The following is a 26,427-nucleotide window of genomic DNA, read 5'->3' as shown; positions in this document are numbered from 1 at the left end:
GGGGGGGCACTGCTGATCAGAGCCCACACAGGGCTGGGTCCAGCCCGAGACCCCCTCCCACCCAGGGCTGGCCCCTGTCGCACAGACCGGCAGGTCCCCGGCAGCGGGCCGTCCTACCAGCCACGGTGGGGTCTGCAGGCTCCGCGCTTTCCCTCCTTTTCTTCCTGAATCGCAGGCTGATGCGCTTCGCGTCTCGGGGCTTGAGCTCCGTGGGAGGCTCGGCGGGCCCGTCCCCTACTTCCACCTGGATGTGGTCCTGGGTGAGGGCCCCGGCTACTACCGACGCCCCCTGGGGCCCCGTGCCCGCCTCAGTCCGGGATCCCCGGGGCGCCCGCTCCTCGGCTCCCTTCTTCCCGCCATCCCCGTCGTGCTCCTGGGCGAGCCGGTCCTCTTCGTGGTCCCAGAGGCCGTAGCACTGCAGCGAGAGGGAGGGAGGATGGAGGTGAGGCTGGTGTAGACGACCGAGCCCACGCTGGGACCCTCCAGGGACCGCTGGGCGGCGGGCCGTGTGCCGGGAGGGGCCGGCCTGCCCGCCCGCCGGCCCAGGCACGGGGTCTCACCAGCAGCTGCGCGCGGTGGAAGAACAGGGCCATGAGCTGCAGCAGGTCGAACTTGACGTAGCTCTCCGTCTTCTCCAAGCCCAGGATGCGCGGCGGGAAGTACGGCTTGTTCTCGTAGCGCCGCAGCACGGCGTGCGTGTTCCAGGGGAAGAAGCCGAACTGGAACAGGTACTTGGTGACCACGGACACCTGTGGGGCAGGGGCTCAGCGTGGGGGGCCGGGCCCCGCCCCCTCCCGCCAGGGCCGCGGCCCACCTCGGTGAAGACGATGGCCACCATCCAGAAGCGCTTGCTGGGCCTCGGGATGGACAGCATGGCCCACAGGAAGACGAGCACGGGCAGCACCAGGGATGTGGCCGAGGCGGTGACCATGTGGTTGAGGATGATGACGAAGTAGCACAACAGCTCCGAGTGGGCCGCCACGCACTGGTACGCGGCCCGCAGCAGCCGTAGGGCCCGGCCCTGCCCGGCCTCGAACTGCGCGGCCTCCTCCAGCTCCTCGATGCGTAGCTGCCTGTGGGGAGCCGGGCTCAGCCTCCTTTCAGCCCCAGGCCCAGCTCCGAGGGTGCAGCGCCCCACCCTGCACGCCCGCCACCCCCTGACCTGTGCAGCAGCTCACTGGCTGTGCGCGTCCGGGTCCCGGCGCCTGCAGGGAGCTCCCGAGAGCCACGCAGGGAAGCCCCGGGCTCCGAGGCCACCTCCTCACTGCTGCTGCTGCGCGTGTGGTACCCCGTGCTCAGCGGGCTGCCCGTGTCCCCCGTCGCCGTGCTCAGCGGCTCCTCAGCCCCCAGCCCGCTGCGGGAGGTAGGGCAGGTCACCGAGGCCACCTGCCCTCTGCTCTGCCCCTGGGGCCCAAGGGGACTCATGGTCCCTGGTGCACGAAGGGCCAGCAGTCCACACACCGCCGGGTCTGCGTAACCCCAAGCACGCCGGCTCTGGCCAGGTGGGGTGGGTCCCAGCTGCCCCCCACCCGTGCCCCGCCAGCCAGCACCGACCTTGATGCCGTACTTGGTGCATCTCGGGCTCCCAAAGAGCCTGGAGGTGTGGCCTCGGCCTCGCTGAGGTACAGTTGGTCCACCAAGCTGCGGCGCACCTGTCTGCCCTGTTGGGGGTGAGGGAGATGCTCAGAGCAGTGGTTTTGGGGGGCAGGACCCCAGGGGTGGGGGGCAGGACCCCAGGAGTTGAGGGGGGCACATGCTCTCACCTGAAGCAGCTCCCGTGTGTACAGGTACCGCTCAGCGCGTAGCACGTCGCTCATGGCACGGTGGTGCCGCGTGAAGGTCAGCAGCCAGTCGGTCAGGCCGTCCACCAGCGCCCCCGCCAGCACCCACAGAAACTGCACGGTGCTCAGCACGCGCCGCATCACAGGGCCGCGGCCTGCGGGGTGGGACGCTGCAGACGCTGCTGGCCCCGGCGCCCCCGCCCCCCCGCCCCCCAGCCCCGCAGTCCCCCAACCCCAGGGCGCACGTACCAGCTGCCGTGGCCTCTTCTGGGCCGGCCGTCGGCTCCGCCCCCTGGCCCTGGCCGTCTCCTGCGCACAGGGGTGCTGGTCAGCCCCCGCCCCGGTGTGCCCCGTCCCCCGCCACGCACGCGGGCGCACGCACCTGTGGGTGGCTGTCCCGGCCCGTCCCGCCTCGCCTGCTCCTCCCGCCGGCGCCTCAGCACCGTCTGCGCGTTGGTCACCCACGCCTGATACGCCATCTGCGGACCAGGCCCTCGCTCAGCGCCTCGCCAGCTGGGACGGCAGACGCCGCTCGGCCCACCTGTGAGCTCCCGAGGGGGCGGCGGCGTCCGGCCGCCACTGGGGCCCTCCAGCCCGCTCCCTGCTCTGGGGCAGAGACCGCCCGAGGGGCCGGGGCGCGAAGGCAGCCAGCACAGCGCCCCCCGCACAGACGGCTATCACTCCCCGCGAAGAGAGGGCCCAGAGACAGGCAAGAAGCCCCCGGCCCGTCCTTCCGGCAGATGTGCGTGACCCTTCCCTGAGGCAAGGCCCGCGGCCTTGGGGGTCTGGATGGTTCTAGGCAGGCCAGCCAGGGGGCGGGTGTCGTCCCCACGCCGGGCTGCGCAGCCCCAGGAGCCCGCGCACAGGGGAAGGCAGGGGACCTCCCCCCTCACCTGGAAGGCGCTCTGTGCTGACGGCCTGAGCTCCTCAGGCAGGGTCTCCTCCTCCTCCTCACTGTCCGACTCAAACAGGAAGTAGTCCCCAGAGTGGATGACTGCAGGCAGGGTGGGGCTGAGGACCGTCCCCCCAACCCCAGGGCACTGCCTCCCCCTCCCCCTTCCCCCACCACCACCCCCGCCTCTCGGCTTCATTTCAGGGCAGGCCCAGTGACAGGCGTGTGAGTGCCCTCGGCGCCCCGAGACCCATGGGCAGAGGCCTGCCTGTCCCTCCCCTCCAAGGTACAGCCCGTGGCGGGGGGGTCAGCCGACTGGGGGACAAGCGAGAGCAGTGACACAAGACCAGACAGGACGAGAGGAACACGGGGGGGGGTGCTGGGGACGAGCTCTTCCGGGTCTGGGCGTCGGAATGAGGGGAAGCGAGCACAGAGCCTTCGCGGGGCCCCGGTGGGCTGCAGGCCCGGCTGGGGTGAGGCCTGAGCGGAAGGCCCGGGGGCACAGCCAGAGGGGGCCACAGAGCAAGTCCCTCATCCAGAAGGCAGGTAGCAGCTGAGAAAGCAGCGCCCGGGCACGGCAGGCCAGGCTAAGGTGGTACCTGTGGCGTGGTCCAGCCAGGGCCGCCACCACTGACTCCGTGGGGAAGAGCCCCCTGGACGGCCAGGCCCTGTGGAGGGGCGAGGCGGACATGAGACGCGGGGAGGGCGCGGGCTGCGCAGACGCCCACCGCCTCTGCGGATGGAGAAGCCTCGCGGTGCCGTGGGCGTGGAGGGTGGCCCGCAAGTGCAGACAGACTGTGGCGGGCTGGCTATGTGGCCTGCAGGGACACTGACCACACGGCACGGGACAGACGGGCGGGAAGGCCTACGGACAGCACGTGGCACAGACGCTCCGAGACACGGGGGCCCCTCCAGCCCACGTACTCACCTGGCTCCTGGGCGGGGTCTGGGGGCTCCTGGGGCTGGCTGCGGCCCGCCCGGCTCTGCCGGTGCTTCTCTTGCTTGGCGCGGATGCGCTCCATCCTGGGGGGCAGAGGCGGCTCTGAGCACCGAGGGGACGAGGACAGCCCGGGGGGGCCCCCGCCCCTGAGGGCACCTACTGCCTTTTCAGCTGGGTCAGGGACTTCTCCTCGGCCTTGCGGTGGAGGTCGATGCTTTTGAGGTTGGCGGCATTGTACAGCGCAAAGCCCCTGTGGGAAGACGACGTCACCCCGGGGACACCGAGCTCCAGCTGCATGGTTCCCGCACCTCTGGCCTCGGCCCCAGCTCGACACCCCCCTCCCGTATGCTGGGATGGCGGGGATCAGTGCGATGGGGGCTCGTCCTGTGGCCGCGCCCCCTCCAGCCAGCACCATAGCGGGGGGCCAGGGTCGGGCAGCGCCCCAAGTACCGTGCAGTGACGGAGCAGGGACGTGTGGCCCAGGGGGACCCCGTGGCCTGGGCTGACCTGGAGGCCTGCAGGGCAGTGGCCTGAAGCTCGGCGCAGACGTGCAGGAAGTAGCGGCTGAGGAAGACGCGGCGTTGCAGCAGCAGGAACAGGAAGCACACGCTGTCCCAGAGCACGCCGGCCTCCTCCACGGGCAGCAGGCAGTCCCGGTCCCTGCTCAGCATCTCCTTGGCTGTGGGACAGGCCGGCCTCAGGGCAGGGGCCCCGGCCACAGGGTGCGTCCACAAGCCCGGCCCACCGCGCACCCCCGGCCCACTCACGGTCGTAGTAGCCTTTGACGGTGCACACGAGGCTGAAGAGCTGGACCACCCAGCAGAAGCTGCTCTGCATCTGCTCCACGAAGACGCACGACAGGAGCTGGGGCGGGAGGGAGGTCAGCCCGAGCGGCCAGGGCGGGGGTGCGGGCCGGCGGGGCGGGGGTGTGGGCGGGCTCCGGGCTCACCGAGAGCATGTTCTTGGAGATGATGACGGTGACATTGTACAGAATGAGGCAGTCCCACAGCACGAGGCGGGTGCGCGCGTGCCCCTGCAGCAGGCTGGTGCCGAAGAGCAGCAGGTAGAAGCAGGCCAGCAGGTAGCCCAGCCCGAAGACGCTGACGCGCGTGGCCCCCGTGATGAACACCACCACCAGCACCAGCCAGAAGAGGTAGCGGAAGACGGCCACCTTCAGCATGTCGAGGTAGGACCTGCCGGACGGGGTGTCACTGCGGCCGCCGGGCCACCCCGCCCCCTGCCCGGCGGCCTCAGACCCGGGATGCTCGTGGGACGCGCCCCCTGCGCCATGAGCCCCGGCCCTGCGCAGGCGCTGCTGGCGGGCGGGGCGGACGCACCTGCAGTAGAGGAAGTTGGGGACGTCGCGGGACTCGCCCAGCGGCAGATCCAGGTGGTCAGTGTTGACGCCGGCCATGACCTGCCACTCCTCTGTGCGCTCGGCGCAGAAGACCTGCCACTGCTGAGAGGCGCAGAGCAGCAGCAGGAAGTCGCCTGCGGGCACACGGGAGAACGCTGGCCACACGGGGCACAGCGCACGCCGGCCAGAAGCCCCCGTGAGTGCCTGCGGGGGCTCTCCAGGGGAGCGCGATGTCCACGCGTGAGCATGGACACCGGGGGATGTGCCTGTCGGCGGTACCCGTCCCCACGCCGCGGAGGCATTGGCGCCCGCGCCCACCCCGCCCCCACCGCGCAGGTCTGTGCGGCCGGGTGTACACGGGAGAGGGAGCCTGTCTCAGCAGACGTCCCCGGAGGACGGGGCACCGTCGTGGGGCACGGCCCCTCCGGAGACCCACGGGCTAGCTGGCCGGGGAGGCCTAGACGCCGTGCGCCTGGCTGGCGAAGGCGGGGCTCAGCTCGAGGCCTGCCGTGCAGAACCTCCGTGCCCTCCTGTGGGGCCTGCAGGCCCGAGGCGCGGGCACTCACTGATGAGGCCGGTGGAGTCGGGGGCTCGGAGGAAGTCAGGCAGGTACAGCCACTTGATGAGCGCCGAGTTCATGGGGACAGCCTGGCTCCAGCGCCATGGGTAATCTGCGGGCACAGGGAGCATGTGAGGACCCCACCGCCCACCCTCATGCCTCACAGTCTCCAAACACCCCTCTCCTGCTCGCAGCACACAGCAGAGACTCGAGCGCCTTCCTCAGGCATCCACTGGCCCCGGCCCCAGGGAGGAAACCTGCCCGGAGCAGCCGAGGAGTCCCAGGCAGGCTGCCGGGTGGTGGAGGACACACGGAAGGTCCCAGAGGTGGCTTTGGTGCACGCCTCCCGGAGCAACCAAGACAAGACAACCCGTGTGTGACAGACCCCTAGGAACAGGGAAGACAGGAGCCCACCCGAGCCGCCTGGAAACTGTTTTGCCTGAAAAAAAGCTCCCCAAGCATCAAGCACCCCGGGGGCCTGGATCTTGTTTCTCTGCTTCGGCCTGAGGGGACAGGAAGGGGCGCTCCATGGGGCAGAGAGGGCTCCGGGCTGGATGGAAGGTGCGGGCAGGGCAGGGCCATCTGCAGGCGCAGGGAGGGTGTGCCCGGAAGGTAGCGGGCTTGCCACGGTGCCGGAGCTCCCGGGACCAACGACAAAGCAGCAGCACCCAGTGACCCCACAGGCCAGAGCTAGTGGGCCCCTCGGGGACAGAGGACACCTCAGCAGGGACGGAAGACACACCAGAGGAAGCAGAGGACGTATCAGAGGGGCTGGGGAACACGCCAGATGACACGAAGGACCCGTAACCGCAGAAGCAGAAAAAGTCGCCAGTATTAAACCCAGCGGGTGACGGCCCAGGCGTCTCCGCCGACAGAGGCTGCAGTCAGCCCGGGGGTCCGGGAGGAACAGGATGTGTGCAGGGCCTCGGGGGAACCTGCAGTCAGCACTGCCCCCAAGGGACAGGGAACGGCCCCCAAGAGGACACATGCCGGCCCCGTGGAGCCAGACGCTTCTCGGCTGCGGTGTGCCCGCCTGAAGGGCGTCATGGCCTGGGCAGAGAGACACCCCACAGGGTCCCCGTCCCGGCTCCTCGACGGCTGCGAGGCCCTAACAGGCACACTGAGGGGCTGAGCCAGCACGGAGGAGAGAACACGCCGCCCAGGACAGCCAGCCTGGTGAAGGGCCCTCGGGAAGGGCCTATTGTGCCAATCCTGTGTGCCCGGGTCTAAACCAGCTCACGGAACAGGAGCGAAGGACAGACCCAAAGACAAAGGCGTTCGGCCGACAAGCCTGATGCCAGGTGACTTGCTGCAGCGTCTGTTCTACGACATCCCGGACAAAGCCACAGTGGACATCGTCCCGTCAGCGGCTGCCGTGTGGGGCAGGGATGTGGGGTGCGAACACCCCCATCTGACCCGCCCGGGCCCACGGGGAGGCCACAATGGGCCTTTCAGAGCCGCGGACGGAGCGCGGCAGCAGGGGAAGGCACTGGAAGCGGGAGAGAGACGCACCCCCTTCCACAGACCGGCTGGTGACAAGTGCACCCGGACAGCGAGAACGTCCACGGCCCGCCCAGGAGTCAGTGGACGTGGACACGGCGCACGCGGACGGCTCAGGGGGCAGGGGTCCCTGCCCTGGGGGCGCTGGGGACCCGGGAGCACCCAACGGACAACTGCACTCCTTGGTGCAGACCGTGCCAGGGAGACTGTACCGCCATGTGCTGTGCCGGCCCCAGCAGGAGCAGCCAGCAAACCCACGGGCCGGAGACCACCCAGAGCAGCGGGGACCAGAGCAGAGCACGGCCAGGGGCAGAGCACGGCCACGGCCCCCCAGGAGACGAGGCCAGGTCTGGGGGCCGAGCAGGACGGATGGCCGTGCCGTCCCTCGCCCAGGGGCAGAGCACCGCCACGGCCCCCCAGGAGACGAGGCCAGGTCTGGGGGCCGAGCAGGACGGATGGCCGTGCCGTCCCTCGCCCAGGCCCCCACCCTCAGGGTGTGGGGCTCACAGACTCTTGCGTGGGCCCTGACGAGGGCACGGCTGCCCCTCGCGTGCCACCTCCAACTTCCCTGATTGCTTTGAATCGTTCCCGATAGAACGCCGGGAAAAAACAAACACTGGACACCCAGGGACGGGAAGGGGCCAGTCCTCCCACCCCCCGGGGATACTGCCGCCGCCGCCCGGCACGCCGGCCCCCGCTGTGCTGGCCGCCAGCTCACCGAGGCACAGGGCCGGGGGGATGCCCAGACACAGCAGGTACTGGTAGAGCAGGAACAGCGCCAGGAAGAGGCAGTAGTTGGGCCAGAGGCGGGCGATGGCGGCCCGGTGCCGGCGGGTGAGCAGGGCCACCAGCCAGCAGCCGTGCAGGATCACCATGAAGTTCATGCGCTGCCCGATCACGGTCACGGCCATCAGGAAGCAGATCTGGGGTTGGCGGGGGACGGGGGTGCACAGTAAGCTGCCGGGGTTGTAGGACTTTCTGCTCCCCACTTCTGGGCAGACCAGGGGGTGGGGTAGGGGCAGCCGCCCGCGGCCCACACCGTCCTAGTGCAGGTCCCACCTCCACCATGCGGGGCCGGGGAGGGGTGGGGAAGAAGCACGGCTCAGCAAGTCCCAAGCCCATTGGAGACGCCTGACACAGCGTCCAGCCGAGGTCCCAGATGCCCACCCCTTACTCTGCGAGTGCAGGTCCGGCCTCTGGGAGGTCCTTCCCCTGTGTCCCCCCCACCCCAAGGTGGCCCTAGAGGGCCTGCACCCTGCAGATGTCCAGCAAAGCCCACAGAGAGGGCGCCATGGGCCCCCGGTCCTGCCCAGGGAGGGGGTGAGGGTTGACACAGCCTCACCTCTAACCCAAATTTGTAGAAGAAGAAGTTGACGAAGTACTTGAAACAGCCAAGCAGGTCCTGGTCCAGCCGCTGGCGGGTGCCGTCGGCGCACACGGCCTGGGCAGGCAGTGGGCCCAGCTGGTGCTGCCGGCGGTGGTGCTCCTGGCGCCGGTAGACAATGGCCTCGAACACCAGCAGCAGCAGGACCTGCAGGTGGTTCTGGGGCGGGGGGCCGGGGTCACGCTCCACCCGGCTCCCCCGACCCCCGGCCCCATGACCCCGCGGCCCCTGGCTCACCTGGACGTAGCCTAGGTTGGGGAAGCCCTTCCGCACCCCAAACCAGTTGGCAGGGTCGACGGGTCCCCGGTACAGCAGGGACTGCCTGATCTCCGTCTTCTGCAGGTTGGTGCTGTTGAGCAGGGGCTGGGGGAGGGGAGAATCAGCACCTGCTCCCCACACTCCACGAGCTAGACAGTGACCCCAGGACGGCCCACCCTACCCGGCCCCCAGCCAACGTCAGCCACAACTCTGGACAGGTCCAGGCCAGACCATGGTGACCCCCACCAGGGACACAGGTGGGCCGTCATCCTGTGACCGACCTTAACAGGGAAGGGGACAGCATGTCTGGGGACAAGGTGGCCCAGGCTGGCAGGGGAACAGAGGGCGAAGCCCCCCTCCCCGCCTCAGTCCCCACCCGCTTGAGCTCAAGGGCTGTCCCCGTGGGGCCCGTAGGCCCGGGAGGTGGGGGCGCGCTGCAGCCGCACCTCAGAGCAGTTGCTGGAGTACTCGTGGGGGCTGACGACCTTCAGCTGGTAGAGCATCTTGCACACGATGATGACGCAGGTCCACACGGTGCACAGGCAGGAGGCCATGGGCCGGAAGCGCGGGTAGGGCAGGGCGAAGGCCCAGAGCACGACCAGCAGCAGGTTCATCACCGACACCTGGGAGACGGCGGGCAGGCTGGGGCGGGCGCGGCAGCACCCCCAGGGAGGCCCCCACACCGTGCTCCAAAGGGGGGGGTGTCCAGCCCGTCCTTACCTCCTTCAGGGCCACCCACACGGTGTACAGAGCCACCAGCTTGAAGACGTGCAGCTCCAGCAGGCGGCGCAGCAGCACCTGCACGCGGGCGAGGACGTCCGAGAAGCCGGAGGCCAGGTCCAGCAGCCGCTCGGCCACCAGGCCCCACTTGCTGGCTGCAGACCCCGGGGTGAGGCCATGAGCAAGGGGGCCCCACAGGGATCGGGGCAGAGGGACGCCAGGCCTGCCCGTGGGACTCACCTTCCGGGCCCTGCACGGCCGGGCAGGGGCCCTCCGGGCTCACCGGCCCCTCCTCCCCAGCGTCCTCCTGCAGCAGCAGCGGGGTCCCACTGACCGGATCCTGCCTGGGGGGCCCCAAAGCATCACTTCCTACCCCAGATGCCACGCTCGTCCCCACGGGCCCCTCCCGTTCCGCCTGGGGGCGAGGGGTGGCGTGTGCCGGGGGAAGAAAGCCCCGCCCCGCCATGTTCTGTCCCCAGCCGCTGGCCGCACGGGCGAACCCACCGGCCTTCCCTCCCCCTCCCTTCCTTCCTCTATGCCAAGGCGGGGGGGGGGGGGGCATCCTGCAGGCCCCCGGCCCCCGCCGTGCGCCTGGGGCTCCGTCCGCACCCAGGGGGGCCGCGCACCTGCGGGCCCAGCGTGGGAGGCGGCGGCCGGGCGGGGGCACGCGCTCCAGGTCGGTGAGCCGCATGAAGGGCCGGTGGAAGTAGTGCAGCTGCAGGATGCAGGCCAGCAGGAAGAAGCCGGGCACCAGGATGCTGGAGAAGAGCTCCGACACGCTGAACTGCTCCAGGCCCAGGTCCCCCAGCCTGGCGCGGGGCGCACGGCGGTCAGACCCGCCAGCCGCGGCGCCTGCCCGACCGCCGGCCCCCGACCGCCCACCACCCCCCCCCCGGCCCCGCACGGCCCGCTCACTGCTCGTCGGTGAGGCCCGTCAGGTTGCGCCAGTAGGCGGGGAAGTCCTGGAACTGGAAGGTGTAGACGGCGATGAGCACCAGCATGGTGTAGGCCACCACCAGCCACCAGAACAGCTTCAGCAGCCTCCTCCACAGGCTGTAGTAGACCTGCGGGGGGCGCGGCGAGACCCGGGGGCGCGGTGAGACCCGGGGACGCGGGGGCCGTGCCCGCCGCCCCGCCGCCCGCCCGCCGCACCTGGAAGAGGGTGAGGCAGAGCAGGAAGAGCAGCATGTACACGATCTTGTAGACGACCAGGCGGCCGGCGAAGCTGACCACCACGAACATGCCCGCGCACACGTAGATCCAGTACTTGGCGTACAGCCCGCTCACCAGCTCCCCCAGGCTCCGCAGCAGCGTCCCCGCCCGCCTGGGCTCTGCGGGTCAAGCCGGGGGGCAGCGGGGTCATGGCTTTGGACAGGTAGGAGGGTGCCGCCCCCCACCCCCCGCAGTGGCCCCAGCCCTCACCTGCGTCCCCCACGGCGACCTCCGTCAGCGCGGCATGGCCGTGCGCCTTCCTCAGCAGCTTCTCCTTGACGAACTGGCGCAGCAGGAGCCAGAAGGTCAGCACGTACAGCAGCTGGGGCGGGGCGGGGGCCAGTCAACGGGGGCGGCCGGACCCCCCGCGAACACGCGGACCGGGGACAGCGCCGGGCACCCGCCTCCCTGCAGGCCCAGACCGACCCCCCGGCACCTGGGGAGATGGAATCTGGCTGACGCCCCCCCCGCCCGGCAGGGGCACAGACGTCAGGACACAGCGGTGCCCTGCACACGCCGGCCTCACACCGGGACACGAGCTGCACGGAGAGGCAGGCGCGGCGTGGGACCCAGCGGCGGCTGTGTCCGGGACGCAGGGACAGCGCCCCCGAGGACACAAGGTCCTCACTCATCCACTCGTCTACGCAGCCGCCGCTCCGTACTGGTGGCACAGAACCCCACGGACAGCGGACAGGCCCTGCCCTCCCGGAGGTGCCATGTCCACAGGGGAGCTGGCAAGGGAGCTGACCACCTCATCAGGGACACTCACCACAGGAGGGGGACGTGGGAGGGGGACGTGGGAGGGGGACTCTCACCATGGCGCCAAGGTCCAGGCATGGGTAGCGGGTGTGCTCCAGCCCCAGCTGCCTCAGGCTGACGGGGCCCAGGGTGGTGGGCAGCTCGGGACGCAGGTCCATGGCCCACACGTAGCGCAGGCCACAGAGCGCCAGCCCGTAGAGCAGGATGAAGGGCGAGCAGAGCATGGCCAGCTGGTGGCGGCTGCGCACGGTCCAGATGAGGCAGGCCCAGAGCAGCAGCACGAAGGTCAGCCAGCTGTGGTACGTGATGCTCCACACCTGGCGGGCCAGGGCTGCTGGGCGGGGCTGCACGGCCCGGCCTGCCCCCACCCGGCCCCGCTCCGCTGGCCCCGCTCCCCGGGGCCTGCTCCCCCCGCCGAGCCCCGAGATGGGGAGGCCAACGCGCGTCCTCGGCCTAAAGCCCGGGGGCACGAGATGCACGCTCACACGGGCACACACCCACTCTGCATATGTGGGCACATACACACCACACGCACGCACGGACACACGCACACACCCGCTCACAGCCCATCAGGACACAGCTCCGTTTCTGACCACGAGGCACCAGGCTCTGCGGGACGTGGGCCACCAGCCGCCTCCCAGCACATCCCGAGAGAACCAGCAGGCGGGGCCCGCCTCGGCCGCCCAGGCCGGCTGCTCCTTACCATCATGGCGATGAGGGCACACACGTAGCTCTGGTCCAAGATGAGGTGACCCAGGCTGTGTAGCGCAGACGTCTCTCGAGGCTCTGCCAGCCTGGGCTGCACTGAAGGGGGAGGGGACAGAGGTCACCAGGGAGCTGGACCCTAGCTGGGAAGCTCCACCATCAACAGGGGGAGCCCCTCGGCCACCACAAACTCTGCCCTCAAGGGCAGCGGCCAGTGTGGAGCAGGGGCGCTAGGGGCAGATAATGCCAGCAAAGGGCTGGGCTCCTGTCTGACGCTGGTCCCTGGCCGTCCCTAGTCCCATTCACCCGCCTGACCCCATGCTCCCGGCGGGGGGGTGGTGGCTGGGTGGCCCCTGGGTGGCCCCCAAACCTCGCAGCTGGAGGTCAGTGGAGCAAGACCACCCCTGGCCACCAGGGGGCAGCACCAGTGCACCTGCAGAAGGCGGTGTCCCTGGGCAGCCAGGGACATCCGGCACTCACAGGGGCACTGGCGAACGGGGCTGTGGCCGGTCAGGTCGTGCACGGTGCAGCTGTCGGTGCCGCAGTCTGAGCCCGTGGCCGGGGGCAGCATGTGCTGCAGAGACAAGATGAGACCCCGTGAGCCCGGCGCTTGGGCAGGCAGGCTCCAGGGCCACGGCCCAGGCTGGGCTCCTCACCTGGGCAGCCCCCTCCTCCTTGGTGGCTGCAGCCCTGGCCTGGCCCCGGGGCCACTGGTCCACCTGGGTCAGCTCCACCTCCTGCTCCTTGTGGCTCCTGGCCGCCTCCTTCCTCTGCAGAGACCAGCTGGAGCTCAGCTCCCACCCCTGACGGGGTGCGTCCGGGGCGAAGACTGGCAGAGGGCGCTGGCCCCGGGCGCTCACCTGGTCCAGGGGCTGGTGCAGGTGCAGCTTGAGGAGGGAGGCCACGGTGTAGTAGAGAAGCAGCAGGATGCCGGGGCTCACGTAGATGGGCCAGTCGTGGCTTGGATCGAGGACCAGCGCGTTGGAGCAGTTGCCATGGGCCACAAAGGCCTTGAGACCAAACACCCTGCCAGGGAGGGCGAGCCACTGTGTGCCGGCCGTGGGGGACCCGGGGGGGCCGGGAAGCCAGGGCCGGGGCGGAGGTGGGGGGGATGGGGCCTGTGTGGGGAGCCTCACCTGGCCCAGACGCCGGCAGGGGGGAGCATGGCCTGGGCGAAGGGCGTCTGGTAGCAGTAGACGCAGACGAGGTGGCCGGCACCGAAGCAGCCCACGGTGACACAGAGCGCGCTGAAGCCCAGGGGGCTGATGGGAAAATGGCAGGCCCACCAGGTGCAGGTGGCCAGGAAGACGAGGAAGTAGATGCTGGAGAAGGCGGAGGGGTGGGCGATGCCTGCGGGGCGGGGCGGGGTGGGGCGGTGGGGTCTCTGTGGCCCCCGGGGGCTGGCGGGCTGCCGAGACCCTCCCCGCGCGGCAGATGCTGCCGGGGTCCCCGTCCCTGGCCCCGCAGGTACCTGCTAGTGCGAGCAGCACGATGGCCAGGGTCCGTCCCGCGGCCACCAGCAGCCAGTGTGCTGTGATCTGGAACCGGGTGGCCAGCCGGGACCTCCGTGTGGGGGCCGGCGCCGGGGCTCCCTGAGGCCCCCCTGGGGAGCCACCGTCCACTTCCCTGTCATCATCATCCTGCCGGGGTCACGAGAAGGGGCAGAAATCGGGGACATGGCACTGGAGCCGCCCAGTGGGGAGAGGCTGCTGGCCGGGTGTGGCCACGCCGTGCTCTGGACCCAGAGGTCTGCCTGCCACCAGCCTTCCCAGAGGCTGCCCGCCTCAACCCCAAGACGCTCCCGCCAGGCCTGGCCCTCGAGACCACTGACCCCTGCAGACGGGCCTCACGCTACTCCAGAACCCCACAAGTGCCTCTTCTTTATCTTCCCCTCTAGCCTGGGGGCCCCCAGGTTCCCACACGTGTCCTTGGAACCCTGGCTCTGGAGGCCCCGAGTGGGGACTGTGAGGAAGAAGGCGGCGCGCACATGGCAGCCCCGCACTCCAGTCCCCGGGCCGACGGAGCACTTCCCCTTACACAGAGGAACGGGGGTGCGGAGGAGACCCCGCGGCCCCCCAGTGTGACCCTGCTCCCTTTCTGCTGACTGTGGGGTCCCTGGACAGCAAGGGGCGGGCGGCCTGCCAGGCCTCAGCAAGGTCAGGGCCTCCTTCCCTGGCCCCCTTCAAGGTTGCCCAGAGCGAAGCTGTTTCCCTGGGCGCCCAGCGCCCCCCCCGCCCCAGTTCCCACCTGTTAAACGGGCGCCATGCCCGTGCCCTTCCCAGCGGATGGCACTCGGCATTCAGCCGCGCTCACAGGAGCCGGACGACCTGCTCCCACCGGCTCGTGCCTCCCAGCTGCGCGGCCCTGGGCAAGTGCCCTAACCTCTCTGTTGTGCCTCTGTCCCCTGAGGGCCTGAGGGTGGGGACAAGACGTGTCCTGCCCTCACAGAGCCTGGGGGGTGGGGAGGCCCCAGGGAGGAGCCCCTAAGCAGAGCCCGGAAGGAGGGAAGGGGCAGGCGAGGCGAAGAGGGGAGCAGCACAGCAGCCAGGCCGGAGCTCACCCCGCCACAGCCGGCCGCGGCCCTGGGACGGCATCTGAGCGCCTGTGGAAAGTCGGTGTCTGTGGGAAGCGCGGAGGCAGCTGCTAGGCGGGAAGGCAGGTGCTCCGGGTGTCCCGCCTCCGGCCCCGGCCCGGCCCCGCGGTTCCATCTGGCACCACAGGGGCCTTGGCGGGAGCTTCTGCTGTCCTCCCCGCCCCGTCCCCCTGCAGCTGACCAGACCCCAAGAGCCTGCCTGTCCGTGCGTGTGACGGGCAACTGTGCACACGCTGTCCCCCACGGGGCGTCATGTGTGTGCACACGTGGCTCTGGGCTTTAAAGCCCACACCTGTGGCGGGTCTCCGCCCCCAACCTTATTCCGGTTGTCTACACCAGCCACCCCGGGTCAACACGACGGCGCAGGCTCTCATTAGCCACTGAAGACAGAGACGAGGTGACCTGTCCCAGTCACGGGGCAGACCAGGATCCAGCCCCCAACGCCAGCAAGGCAGTTCTGGGCCGTGGAGGCCACACGCAGCGGCTGTTCCTTCCCGCCCTGGCCTGTCCCACCCCAGATTTTACACAGAGCCAGTCCCCTTCGCGGCAGAGCTGTTCTGGGAAGCCCTGGTTCCACAAATAGGGAAACCAGAGGCCGCCGGAGCTTGAGCAGCGCGCACGCCCTCCCCGGGGAGGGGACGGGGGCCACGGGGGGAGGGCACCCGAGGGACGGCACAGGGTGGTCCTAAGCCCCACGAGTGCCTGCAACCTGAGCCGCAGGCTCCCGTTCCCCCTCTGAAAGTGAGGTGCCAGCCTTGCCCGCTAGGCTGGGGTCAGGGGCAGACTGAGTTGCCCCCAACATGGAGGGGAGCTCCCTGACAGCCAGCAGGTCACTCCCTGCAGTGATGAGTCCCTCCTTCCCTGTGGCCTGGAAGGACCCCCTAGAACAGCTGCTGAAGGCACAGACCTGACTTGAGGTCCCGGAGTTGGATTCCTGCTAGGACCAAGTCTCAAAGGCACACGGGCGGCACCACTCAGCCCTGCGTCCCAGAGAGGGGACACACACCTCCCATGCCTCATCTCCTCACAGCAAGCACACGCTTTTTCAACGAAAAGTCCACATTTGTGTCAAGAAAAAGTGAAACTGTCCTCTGACGGACAGAGCCAGGAGCGGCGTCCTCCGGTACCCGAGGCCCACCCGCCTCCAGCCCTCACCAGCTCCTGGGCGCACGGCCTCCGCTGCGTGTCCCGGGCGAGGCGCCCACAGAGGCCAAGGCACACGGAGGAGACCACCAGGACACCGAGGTCGGGGGCCACCAGCCGGACAGCATTGGGGATGTCCTTCAGGTCCAGCCTGGGAAGGGCAGGGAGAGCCCACGGTGGGTCGGGGAAGGCAGGTGCCGGGCAGGGGAGGAGGATGGGGTCCCGGGGAGGCGAGGAGCGCGCTTACCTCGTGACCCCCACGTGCCGGGAGAGGCTCTCCCAGGGGCCGCCTGCGGGAGAGACACGGAGCGGGGTCAGGCGGCGAGCGCCACGCAGCCCTACTCCCTGCCGCCCGGAGGCCCTGGGAGCCCCGCGGTCACGGGACGTGGCTGGGCTCGGGGCAGCTCGCAGAAGGTCGCCTTCACCGGTAGGGAACGAAGGCGCAGCCAAGGAGAGCCAGAGGCATCGAAGGCCCATGCGTCCCGCCCGGCACAAACGGGGCCTCCCAGCCGCGAGCTGAGGCCTAAGTCGCGGGGGCCGGAATGGGGAGGCCTGTGCGGGAGCCACCGGGGCCACGGCACCCCCGAGGCGCCTGGCTTCTCTCCGTGGCCCCGCTTCTAAACAGCAGGACGGGCACCGTCCCCACGGAATGGAAGCGGGGGCAGGGCGGGGAGCGACGCAGGGCAGGACCCAGGCTGTGCGGGGCCGCAGGGCTCGGCCGAGCCCGCCTGCAGCTGAGACAGCGGGCACCAGCCGCAGACACTGTCCGCAGGACGCAGGGCACAGGGCTGCACTGGGCAGGGTGCGGAGGGCCACCGGTGCCCCAGCCGGTCTGTTCGCTGCAGAGACAGATGCTGGTAGATTCGGGGGTCTGGAATGAGGACCAGCCGGCACGAACCTGGGCCACGTGGGGTGAACGGGAACTGGAGACGGGCACTCAGGGCCCGTGTGAGGCACAGCGGGGACCTTCCCCAGCACTGCAGTCCCCCCGTCTCCCCGGGCTCCTGGCTAGCTCGGGAAGGCCATCCCGACCCAGGGATACTCACAGCTGGGTCCCAGAAGCTGGTCCAGGCGGGGCACGGTGTGGAGGCATATCTGGAAGGTCAGGTGGGCCACCAGGAAGAGGAGGCTGAAAACCAGCAGGGCCTGGAGGAGGCGGCCAGTGTGGCCTGCGGGCGGAGCGGGCAGGCGTGAGGCTGGGATAGGGGCCTCGTTTCATCATCCGGGGGGTCCCAAGTTCCCCGAGAGCCCACTAGGGCGGGGAGAAACCGATTCCAGGAGCTGGGCCCCGGGACCCCGGCGCGGGCACGGGCGGCCCCAGACAATGGCCCCGTGTGCCTTGGGCACGAGCAGGGAGGCCGTGGCTGCAGGGAGGGGTCTGCGCACCGGCCGCGCGTGGGGGCCAGCAGAGTCCTGTCGCCACCTCAGCCCTGTGCGGGCAGGCGGCTCGCGCCCCGTGCAGGAAGCTGACCCGGACGCCCATGCGGAGCTCTGGAACCTGTCGTCAGGACTCGGGCCGCGGACGCTTTCCTCGCCGCCGGACCCCCCTACCCCGGGCTCGGGGACGGGTGTCTCACTTGCTCCCGCCTGAGGCTGCGGGGCTCGGGGTCCCTGCTCCACCCCGTCTCCCGGGAGGGCCCAACAGGGGAGACCCCGCGAGTGCTGGGCCTTCACCCCCTGCCCCGTGGCCTTGCAGAGGCAAGCCCGGCTCAGAGAGGGCAGGGGAGCCCCAGCAGCCCAGGCAGCGCGCAGATGACCTCTCGGCTGCTCCTGTCTAGGTCCCTCCCCGCCTCCACCGCTCCGGGGCAGGGGTGAGCGGAGGGAAGAGCAGGGTGGAGCGGGCAGAGCGCTGGGAGGGACAGACGGAAAATGAACAGAACGTCTGGCGCTCGGCCCTGCTGGGCAGCTCTGCTCGGAGCACGGGCCAAGACCGGGGCAGGCTGCGGCCTCCCAACTGGGGGGGCGGAGCGCTACCTGCGTGGGTGTGGGCAGGGCTCAGCCGCTCCTGCAGACCCGGGAAGCCCCAGCAGGGGGTGCAGGGGGGCACACGGCCCGTCAGAGGCACCCCTGCTGGCCCCCACGGTCGCACCCTGCTCCGGGGCCACCAATGCCTGGGGACCGCCTGGGGACGCCCTGGGGTCGGCCTCACGGTACTGCTGGGCCTGAGGCTGCCAGTGCCAGGCTGCCGGGCTCCTCATACACCCGGAAACCGGTCGGTCCGGGCGGGGCCCCCGGCAGGAGGGGCCCCCACCGGACTCCCCTGTGACCGGCTTCCTCTCCGACACCATGCAGCAGTGTCAGGCGTCACCACGTCCTCACTGACCTCTCCTCCCAAGATCCCTCCTGGGGTGGCCACACCGTGTCCTGGACCACGAGCCACCACCAAGCCCAGAGCGCTGGCCGCGTGGTTCCAGCTCCTGGGCAGGGCTGGTGAGTGTGTGACGGGGGAGAGGCAGGAGGCCGGGAAATCCGCGCCTGCCCTGGCCTGCTGACCCCACTCCCCGACGCTGGGGGCCGCCCCACGCGGCCCGCCTGAACTCCACCGCGACCCCCCGGAGATCCACTCCTGAAGGGCGGCCCGGAGGGCGGGGGGAGGTCCGGCAGGGGAGGGGGCGCAGGGCACAGAGCAGCGGCTCCGGCTGCTGGGGGGGGTCCTGGCAGCCCGCGCCCCTTGTGGGCATTGCGGGGGGGGGGCCGGAAACCACCCCTCCTGCAGGAACAGGGACAAGAACTCAGGCCCTCGGGGGAACAGGAATAGGGCTGGCAGGCTGGGGACCCCAAAAGCAGAAGTCCTGGAGCCCCCCCAAAACCAGCCTGACAGTCCCCTCCACAGGGACCCCCGTTCCCAGCTCTGGGACCACCGTCCTTCACCTCTGGGCCTCCCCCGCTGCCCCCGCCACCCTGGCCCCGCCCGCAAACTGCCGTCCCCACGGGCCTTGCGCAAGCAGCCTCTCCTTCAGGCCAGGCGTGGGGTCTACACCAGCCGTCTGCAGACCTCACCCCCCGACGCCGACAGGAGCCTGGCTCCCGGGGTGTGCACGGCTCTGGGACGCTGGGGAGGGGGTGCAGCAGCCGCAGCAAGAAGGCTCTTGGGGGGTGCAGTGGAGGAAGAAGACAGGGCAGAGCCTGGGTTGTGAGCTCTCCCCACAAGCCTAAGATCACAGGACGCCTGCGTCCCGACGGACACGTCACACACGGGGACCCGCGCCCCTCCCCGCGACACACACCAGGGACCCTCACGGTGCTGCCTGCTCACGGAGCTGAGCACACGGGCCCTCCCCACCAGGCCCCAGGGAGAACCGCAGGCACCAGCTCCTGGGGGGCCAGGAAGCCTGGGGGGCAGGGTTCTAAGGCAGAGACAGGGTCTCAAGTCCCTAAGTGTTAAGGGGACGACTGGTACTGACCCCTGCCCCGCCCCAGCCCTGCCCACCAGAGGACAAAAATTGGAGCCGTCCCGAGGCAACCCACGCCTCCTCAGGCCCGGGCCGCTGTGTCCCCCCCAGGTGGGGGTGTGGGTCGGGTCGGGGCCAGGCGGTGTCAGACCTTCCACCAGTCGCAGCTTCGGCCCGGCCCCTACACACCCTATGCTCGAGGGCAGGTTCCCGGGCACGGGCGGGTCTCCGGGTTCCCCTAATCCACCTGGAAAAACCAGGCAGCCTCCCTGTTCCTGAAGGGCGTCCGAGGGCGGACAGAGGGCAGGCAGGGGAGAGGCAGGGGAGTCTCCCCACCCGGCCCCCGCCCGACCAGGGCCCGCCTGCCCCCACGGCCCATGGCAGGAGAGGGGCGCTGGGGAAGGGGAGGGGAGGGCCCTGTGGGAGGTGAGCCCTGGCGCCTGAGCTGGGAACCGTGGACAGCTGCGAAGCGCCGGCCTGGGCGAGGGGCTGGCCTGGGGCCCCGGCGGCTCTCAGCCCTGCCCCCGCCGAAGCCCCTGCAGTCCTCTGCTCCCAGAATGCCGCCTGGACTGCAAGACCGGCGCCCCAGCAAAGAGGGAGACTGATGGGGTCCGGAGTCAGAGGCACGAGGTGACACTCCATGGTCCGTTGCCGGCCGGGACAATGGACAGAGGGGCCGTGGGTGCCCCCAGGACTCCAGAAAGACGAGGAAACGGACCCTCCCCTGGAGCCTCCAGAAGGAACCAGCCCTGTGATGCTGCGAGCCTGGCCCAGGAGGCCCGGCGGGTCTCCCGACCTCCGGCCTGAGTTGGGGAGGGGGTGCTGCCCCAGCCCCCAAGACCCCGAAGCAGCCAGCCAGCGGCACCCGCATCTCCTGGAGGCTGCGTCTGCGGGCCTGTCTCGCTCACGGGTCCTCAGCCGTCCCGGCCAAGCCGGTGCTGGGCTCTGCGGGCTGCTTCCCCACGCGTCTCTGCCAGGCACTGGCTCTCCTGCTGCGGACAGCCGCCTTCGCTCAGGGACCCCTGTTCGAGCCTGGGAACCTCTCTTCCCCGTCCAACACGGAGGGGACCTTCCCGCCTACCGAGGGCAGAGCAGCCTTTGGGGACGTGCCCCTGCACACTCCCCTCCCCGAAAGCCGGGGAACCGGACCCTGAAGCTCGGAGCGGGCAGGCAGCAGGAGCCCAGACTGGAGGGTCCTTTCATCTACCCCTGTTCACGGGGGGCCTGCCTGTGCCACGGGGCAGGGGGCAGGGCACAGCCCCGTCCCCTCTAGCCCGGGGCCCCTGAGCCGGCCTCTCTGCTCCCAGCCCTTCTTGGACGGCTCCCTGCCCCGAGCCCAGGTTCAGCGCCTCCTGGGGGTGCAGTTCCCGAGGGCGTCGTCCCCCCCCCACCGTGTCCCCCCCCCTCGTCTGTTCATCTGGGGAACAGAGGAGACTGAGACAGCACGGCGCCTGACGGGGCGGGGGGGGGGGGGTGTTCGGGTCAGGGGAGTGAGGCTGCACCCGGAAGTAAGGGGTCAGCCGGAGCCTCGCCAGGCCCAGGGTGGGGAGCGGGAGAGGGAGCCCGCAGGGAGACAGGCCGCCCTGGGAACAAGGGGGATCCGTCCGATGACCCCCACCACCTCCAGCATGCCCCTGTGACACGCAGCCAGGAAGGAGATGCTGAAACTAGTCCGGGGCAGGCACAGGAAAAATGAAACCTGGGGCCACTCGTCCTTTGCCCTGGCCACTAAACCGCCCAGGGCTTCTGCGGAGGGCACATGCACCCCACACCCCCCCCATCCGGCCAGTCCTTGTGGACAAAGCGCTCCAAGGCCCCCAGTGCCCCCACCTGGCAGGAGCCAGCGTCCAAGCCCTTTACCTGGGATGCCGTGTCGACAGGGGCCCGGGAGCCAGGGCAGCAGCAGCAGGAACAGCAGGTAGACCAGAGAGAGGGCGTTGAAGCGGGCCAGGCAAGCTGCGGGGAGAGGCGGCAGTTAGCACGGCCACACCGCAGGGCGGGCACACCCCAGACGTCACCCCTGATTGTCCCCATCACCACCCCCAACATCACCCCCGTACATCAAGCCCACCAGTGGTCCCCAGCCCACTGGACATCACTGCCCGCATCACTCTAACACCCTGCCCTTGGCACTGTCCCCGACACTGCCCCCCGTCACCTCTCATCTCCCACCTGGATGCCAGCTCCCTGCGGCCAGAGCAACCCCGCTAACCTGTGACCTGTCACGTCTCAGGATTCACACGCTGTCGTACGGCGTCCTGACAAACACTAGTCACCGGCCACTCAGAGCCACAGCTCATTCTGCCGCGTGCGACTCGGGCACACACCGCCCCACCTCCATCCCCTTGGGCAGACAGGGACAAGGAGGCTGACTTCGTGAACTTAGTTTTTCTCCTTTTTTAAACATTTTATAGTTTCAGGGGCACCTGCGGGGCTCAGTCGGTGAAGCGTCCGACTCGGTTTCAGCGCAGGTCACGATCTCAGAGTCATGAGATCGAGTCCCACGTGAGGCTCCGCGCTCAGCAGAGTCTGTGAGACACTCTCTCTCCTCTGCCCCTCCCGCTCGGGCTGTCTCTCCCTAAAACAAATGAATCTTCAAAAAATGAGTAAAATAAAATCTTTCGGCTTCAGCGGACACACAATGCTGCTGGCTGTCAAGTGAGCCTCCCAGCCGCACCCGTGGGGCTCGTGGCCGTCAGCCGGGCTCCTGGCTGACCCGTGACAGCTGCCCGCGTGCCCACAGCCTGTTCCCGCCTTTTCTCTCACTGTGCCAGAGCAGGGGCTGGCTCCACCAGAACCCAGGCCGTGGAGTCCCCCACAACCCGCCCAACACCCCACCCCACAGCCAGGCCCAGGGTCACAGCAGGGCTGCGCACGCCTATGCCTGCGTGTCCCCTGTCCCACCTGGCCCTGACCAGGCCCTGGGGTGTGGCAGAGAAGCTGAGAAGAGGGGGCAGCAGGAGCCCCAGCGAGGGGGGCAGACCCCTGACCCTGCAGCCTGCGTGGCCACCGTGGCCCAGGCCTCAGTTTCCATGTCGCTACAATGGGCTTCACACGACCTGCCTGAGGGCTCCGCAGAAGGGTGAGGCGAGGGGCAGGGCTCAGGGCTGGGACGCTGGTGACCGAGCCCCGGACTGGACGCGGCCTCCTCCCACTGCACGCGCGGCTGCCACCGGCTCACCAGAAGGAAGGTTCGCAGCAACTGCAGATTTTCCTTCTAAAACAAATCCATCTGATCCGGCCCCAGAGGGGGAGGGAAAAGCATTTACGGCAAAGGCTTCTAAAGTCCCTTCCAGGGCTGCACTCTCCAGGCCCAGGTGCGGCCTCTCCCCACGCCACAGTGCCAGCCCTGGCCCATCCCCAGGGAGGGTGGCACCCGCCCTAGCAGCCAGGCGGCGTCTGTCCTCCCCACGGCCCCGCTGCCAGCCACGCATCTGTGTGTCCATTAGTCCTTCGTCCACCCAACTAACCTGCCCCTGAGGACGACCTGGCAGGCCGCGGGACACTCTGGGAACACCCGCGGGGGAGAGGGGCTACGCATGGCTGGGGGAGGGCCCCGGGCACACAGGGGCGGGGTGGGGGGCGGATGGGGGGGCCCAGGAGGGCAACTGCGGTGCGGGCAGCAGGGAGGCTCCCGGAGGCACTGCACAGCCCGCAGAGGGGACAGGACCCCTGCCTTCCCTTTCCCTGGGCCTGGCCCGGGAGCGGCCCAAGGCTGGGCCGGGGTCGGGCTTCAGACGTCGCGCTCTGGGGACGGGTGGCCGAGCCGGCTGTGCCCTATTGAGAAACGCTTCGTCACTGAACCGCGCGCTTGAACGCGGGGAAGACCGGGGCGCCTGGGCGGTCGGTCAGGGAAGGGTCTGCCTTCGGCTCAGGTCATGATCCTGGGGTCCAGGGATGGAGCCCGCACTGGCCTCCCTGCTCCGTGGGGAGCCTGCTTCCCCCTCTGCCCCACCCCAGCTCGCGCTCTCACTCTCAAAAAAATAAAATTTTTTAAAAAATGGTTAAGACGATCAATTTTATGCTTTCTATCTTTGTTTTTTTTTTCCATTTTAAGTGCTCTCTACACCCGACATGGGGCCTGAACTTACAACCCCAAGATTCAGACTCACGTGCCTGCTGCCGGGCTGGCTCAGGGGCAGGAACGTGGGACTCTCCACCCTGAGGTCCTGAGCTCAGCCCCACGTGGGGTGTAGGGATTACTCCAGAATGAATAAATACAATTTAACAATAAAAAAGAGTTGTGTGTCCTACCGACTGAGCCAGCCAGGCGCCCCATGTTCTGTGTATTTTACCAAAATAAACAAACAACCAGCAAGGGCGTCAGAAACTCAAATCCGGGGGGCAGGGGGAGCCCATCTGCTGCTGCTGGTGGAGCCCAAGGCATGTGGCCCTCGTCCTCTCCCCACACCCGGGCTAAGCAGGAGAGCATCTCGGAGAAGCTCATCTGCCCAAAGCAGGAGGTCAGAGACGAAGAGCCAGGGACAGCAAGGTCAGAGGTCAGAGGTCAGAGGGCCGGGGCGCGGCCGGCGGGGCAGGGACGCCAGGTGACCCCCACCCTGCAGCCCGGAGCCTCTCACTCCTTCCTTCACTCACGCACCCACCACGCATGCAGATGGGGACGCAGCAAGAAAGGGAGGGTCTGTGCGTGCCCCAGGGGTTGGGTCTCCAGCTCCCCCGAGGCACCCCGGGATGTCTGGGGGGCGTGAGCCGTCCCTGACTGCTCTTCTGTCATCGGCCCAGCCAGGGAGCTGGTACCCGGCAGGCGGGTGGCGCCCAGACAGCCCTCCTGGATGCCGGGCCGGGGTGGGGGCGTGAGCGGGGAACCGTGGCCCGCTGGCTCCCGGCGCTGGCAGGGCAGCGGTGCGGCTGGTGGAACGGAAGAGGCTCGGGGCCTATTCCCAGCCGACAGCCCTCCCCCTGCTAGCAGGGGCTGGGGACAGGCCGGGGAGCAGGGGCAGCCTGCTCAGCTGTCCCCCTGTCCAGATGCGGACGGGGAATGTCTCAGAGGCGAAGGACTCCCGTGGAGGTCCAGGCAGGACTTAGGGCCAGGCTCCTGGCTCTGCAGCCAGCGTCCAGGGCTCCGGGCACGCGCCAAGCAGCCACGGAGGCTGCGGTGAAGTGCCTGTCCCTGCAGAGAAGGCCCAGGCATTAGAGCGCTGCCTGGAGGCGGTGGCCTTTCCTCTGGCCTTGAAGACCAGCTAAGACGAGGGGAGATGGGAGGAGGCGCTGGTCACCCCAGGCTAGAGCGGAGAAGACAGGCGTGGAGCTGCAGGGGAGGGAACAGCTGCCCAGGCAGCTCCCACCTCCCCACCAGAGCGGCCAGTGACCTCATGGGGGAAATATGCCTTTTCCTATGCCAGGAACAATAGGTTGGGGGTGGGGAGAGAGAGCCCTGCTGGGCAGGAAAGGGCTCCCTCCTGCCAGGACCCCTCACCCAGAGCACATGCTTAACCCTTTAAATACCCTCGTGGAGCCTGCCGGAGCCCGGAAGTCCTATCCAGCAAGAGCCCCACAGGACCCTTGTCCTGTAGGTGAAGGAACTGGGGTCTGGACAGGGGAGACACAGACCCCTCGTCTCAGCCACCGCCAGGTCAGGAAGGGGAGGCGGAGGGCCAGCAAGCCTGCGGGACCCCACGCGGCCCAGCGAGGACATTCCCTGCAGAGGGCTAGACCCCAAGGTCTCCAGGGAGACCGCACACACCCCACTCCGCACACGGTTCCTGGAACGTGTCCCCCGAGGCTGGCCTGTGGGTCAGGTGGGCCCAGACCTTCCCCACCCCAGCCCTCCTGTGGGAACCTGAGTTCCGAGCCTCAGTTCCCCTATCTGTAGAGCAGGCTGACACAGCACGCGCAGCAGGAGGGACTGTGGGGGTGGCAGGGAGACACTACCCAGGCCGGCAGGGTCCTCGGGGCGCAGGCGGGGGTCTCCAGGCCCATGCGAAGGGGGGCTCCAGGAAGCAAGGGGCCGGGGAAGCGCACTGCCCGCAGGACACACAGGCCAGCACCGCCCCCCGGGGAGCAGCAGCAGAGTGAACGGGTCTGGGCAAAGGCCGCTATGGGCTCGGGGACCCCAGGGGCTCACGGGAGCCCCAGCTGACAGGGGGCAGTGGCCCTGATATCACACCATGTCCCCTAACAGTGTGGAAGCTGAAAGAACAGCGTCCCTGGGAGAGGCCAGGAGGCCTGGACAGCGGAGGGCACACAGGGGTCAGCACTGTCTCGGGGCCCCTAAGAGGGGCGCGTGGCTGCCTTGACGCGCAAATGAGGAAACTGAGTCTGGGACCGGGACTCCCACCCCTGCCCCTCCGGAACGGTGCAGTTCCAGGGGGCCTAGACAGGACAGCCTGCAGGAGACACGCGGGGCGGGGACAGCCGGGTCTGCGGGGGCACCCATCGGGGGCCAGGGTGAGGGCGCCAGGCCGGGACAGAGCTGTCCCCTACCCTGCAGCCCCTCCCAGCCGTGGCAGGGCCCAGAGGGAGGGCGGGCACTTCTTCCCGCTGGGGTGGGGCCCTGAGCGCCCAGCCTGGACCCCTGGGTCCCAGGGACGCGGGCTGAGGCCGAGGGCTGGGTGGCCTGCGGACCAGCAAACTGGTCTCACCCTCCTCTGGGCTTCCGCGAAACCAGAGAGCCCAAGGACCGGATCTGGTCAGCTGGTTCCGTCCCCGCTCTGCCTCCTTCCTCAGCTGGGGACGGGTACCCCAACAGTGCACGGACCATGGTCATGGGAACAGCGCCTGGCGCAGGGCAGGAGAGGGCGACCGTGGCCCAGCCCTGGGGCACCCAGAACCCACACCCACACAGGAAGATTCCTTACGTGTCAAACAGAAACAGAAGCAGGATTCGTACCCCGAAGTGTATGAGAGGTTCCGGAAGTTTCGCTCCCCTGTCGCTGCCGGCATCCGCCCGTGCAGCAGGGCCTCTGTGACTGGCCGTAAGGCCCCCTCTCCCGTCAGCAGGGCCTCTGTGACTGGCCATAAGGCCCCCTCTCCCGTCAGCAGGGCCTCTGTGACTGGCCGTAAGGCCCCCTCTCCCGTCAGAAGAATGTTCTCATGTGTCCCCACGTGGTCACGACTGAACTGACCCCAAAGACGGACGACTGAGAAGGGCTCACACATGCGGGCCGGGCTCCTTCACACGGGGCCTGCAGGCCGGTGCGGGGGGTCACCCATGTCCCCAGGGCACCAGGACACTGGCAGGAAGAGACTTGGCCTCTCCTGACCTGGGCGGG

The 26,427-nt window shown here is 69.3% G+C and overlaps 1 protein-coding gene across 1 annotated transcript in view; it reads right to left on the bottom strand.

The window, feature by feature from the left end:
* PIEZO1 (piezo type mechanosensitive ion channel component 1 (Er blood group)) overlaps positions 1–26,427 on the bottom strand; it is a 47,709-nt gene that overhangs the window by 3,280 nt on the left and 18,002 nt on the right. The window contains 38 exon segments of the mRNA XM_082711375.1: positions 28–415; positions 561–749; positions 815–1,073; positions 1,163–1,354; positions 1,555–1,661; positions 1,764–1,936; positions 2,031–2,090; positions 2,164–2,260; positions 2,675–2,775; positions 3,273–3,341; positions 3,602–3,696; positions 3,774–3,863; positions 4,121–4,292; positions 4,381–4,477; positions 4,563–4,806; positions 4,951–5,104; positions 5,537–5,641; positions 7,748–7,952; positions 8,372–8,572; positions 8,651–8,776; positions 9,118–9,294; positions 9,392–9,546; positions 9,632–9,735; positions 10,018–10,200; positions 10,307–10,455; positions 10,544–10,730; positions 10,732–10,925; positions 11,419–11,679; positions 12,066–12,166; positions 12,548–12,641; positions 12,724–12,837; positions 12,928–13,093; positions 13,204–13,417; positions 13,539–13,707; positions 15,816–15,954; positions 16,051–16,093; positions 16,850–16,972; positions 21,056–21,151. Of these exon segments, the coding sequence (XP_082567501.1) occupies positions 28–415; positions 561–749; positions 815–1,073; positions 1,163–1,354; positions 1,555–1,661; positions 1,764–1,936; positions 2,031–2,090; positions 2,164–2,260; positions 2,675–2,775; positions 3,273–3,341; positions 3,602–3,696; positions 3,774–3,863; positions 4,121–4,292; positions 4,381–4,477; positions 4,563–4,806; positions 4,951–5,104; positions 5,537–5,641; positions 7,748–7,952; positions 8,372–8,572; positions 8,651–8,776; positions 9,118–9,294; positions 9,392–9,546; positions 9,632–9,735; positions 10,018–10,200; positions 10,307–10,455; positions 10,544–10,730; positions 10,732–10,925; positions 11,419–11,679; positions 12,066–12,166; positions 12,548–12,641; positions 12,724–12,837; positions 12,928–13,093; positions 13,204–13,417; positions 13,539–13,707; positions 15,816–15,954; positions 16,051–16,093; positions 16,850–16,972; positions 21,056–21,151 (5,793 nt within the window).

Source organism: Mustela nivalis, assembly GCF_964662115.1.
Source record: "Mustela nivalis genome assembly, chromosome: 18".
Lineage (NCBI taxonomy): Eukaryota > Metazoa > Chordata > Mammalia > Carnivora > Mustelidae > Mustela > Mustela nivalis.
The sequence above is the reverse complement of the archived record's forward strand: the minus strand, read 5'-3'. Positions and strand labels throughout refer to the sequence as shown.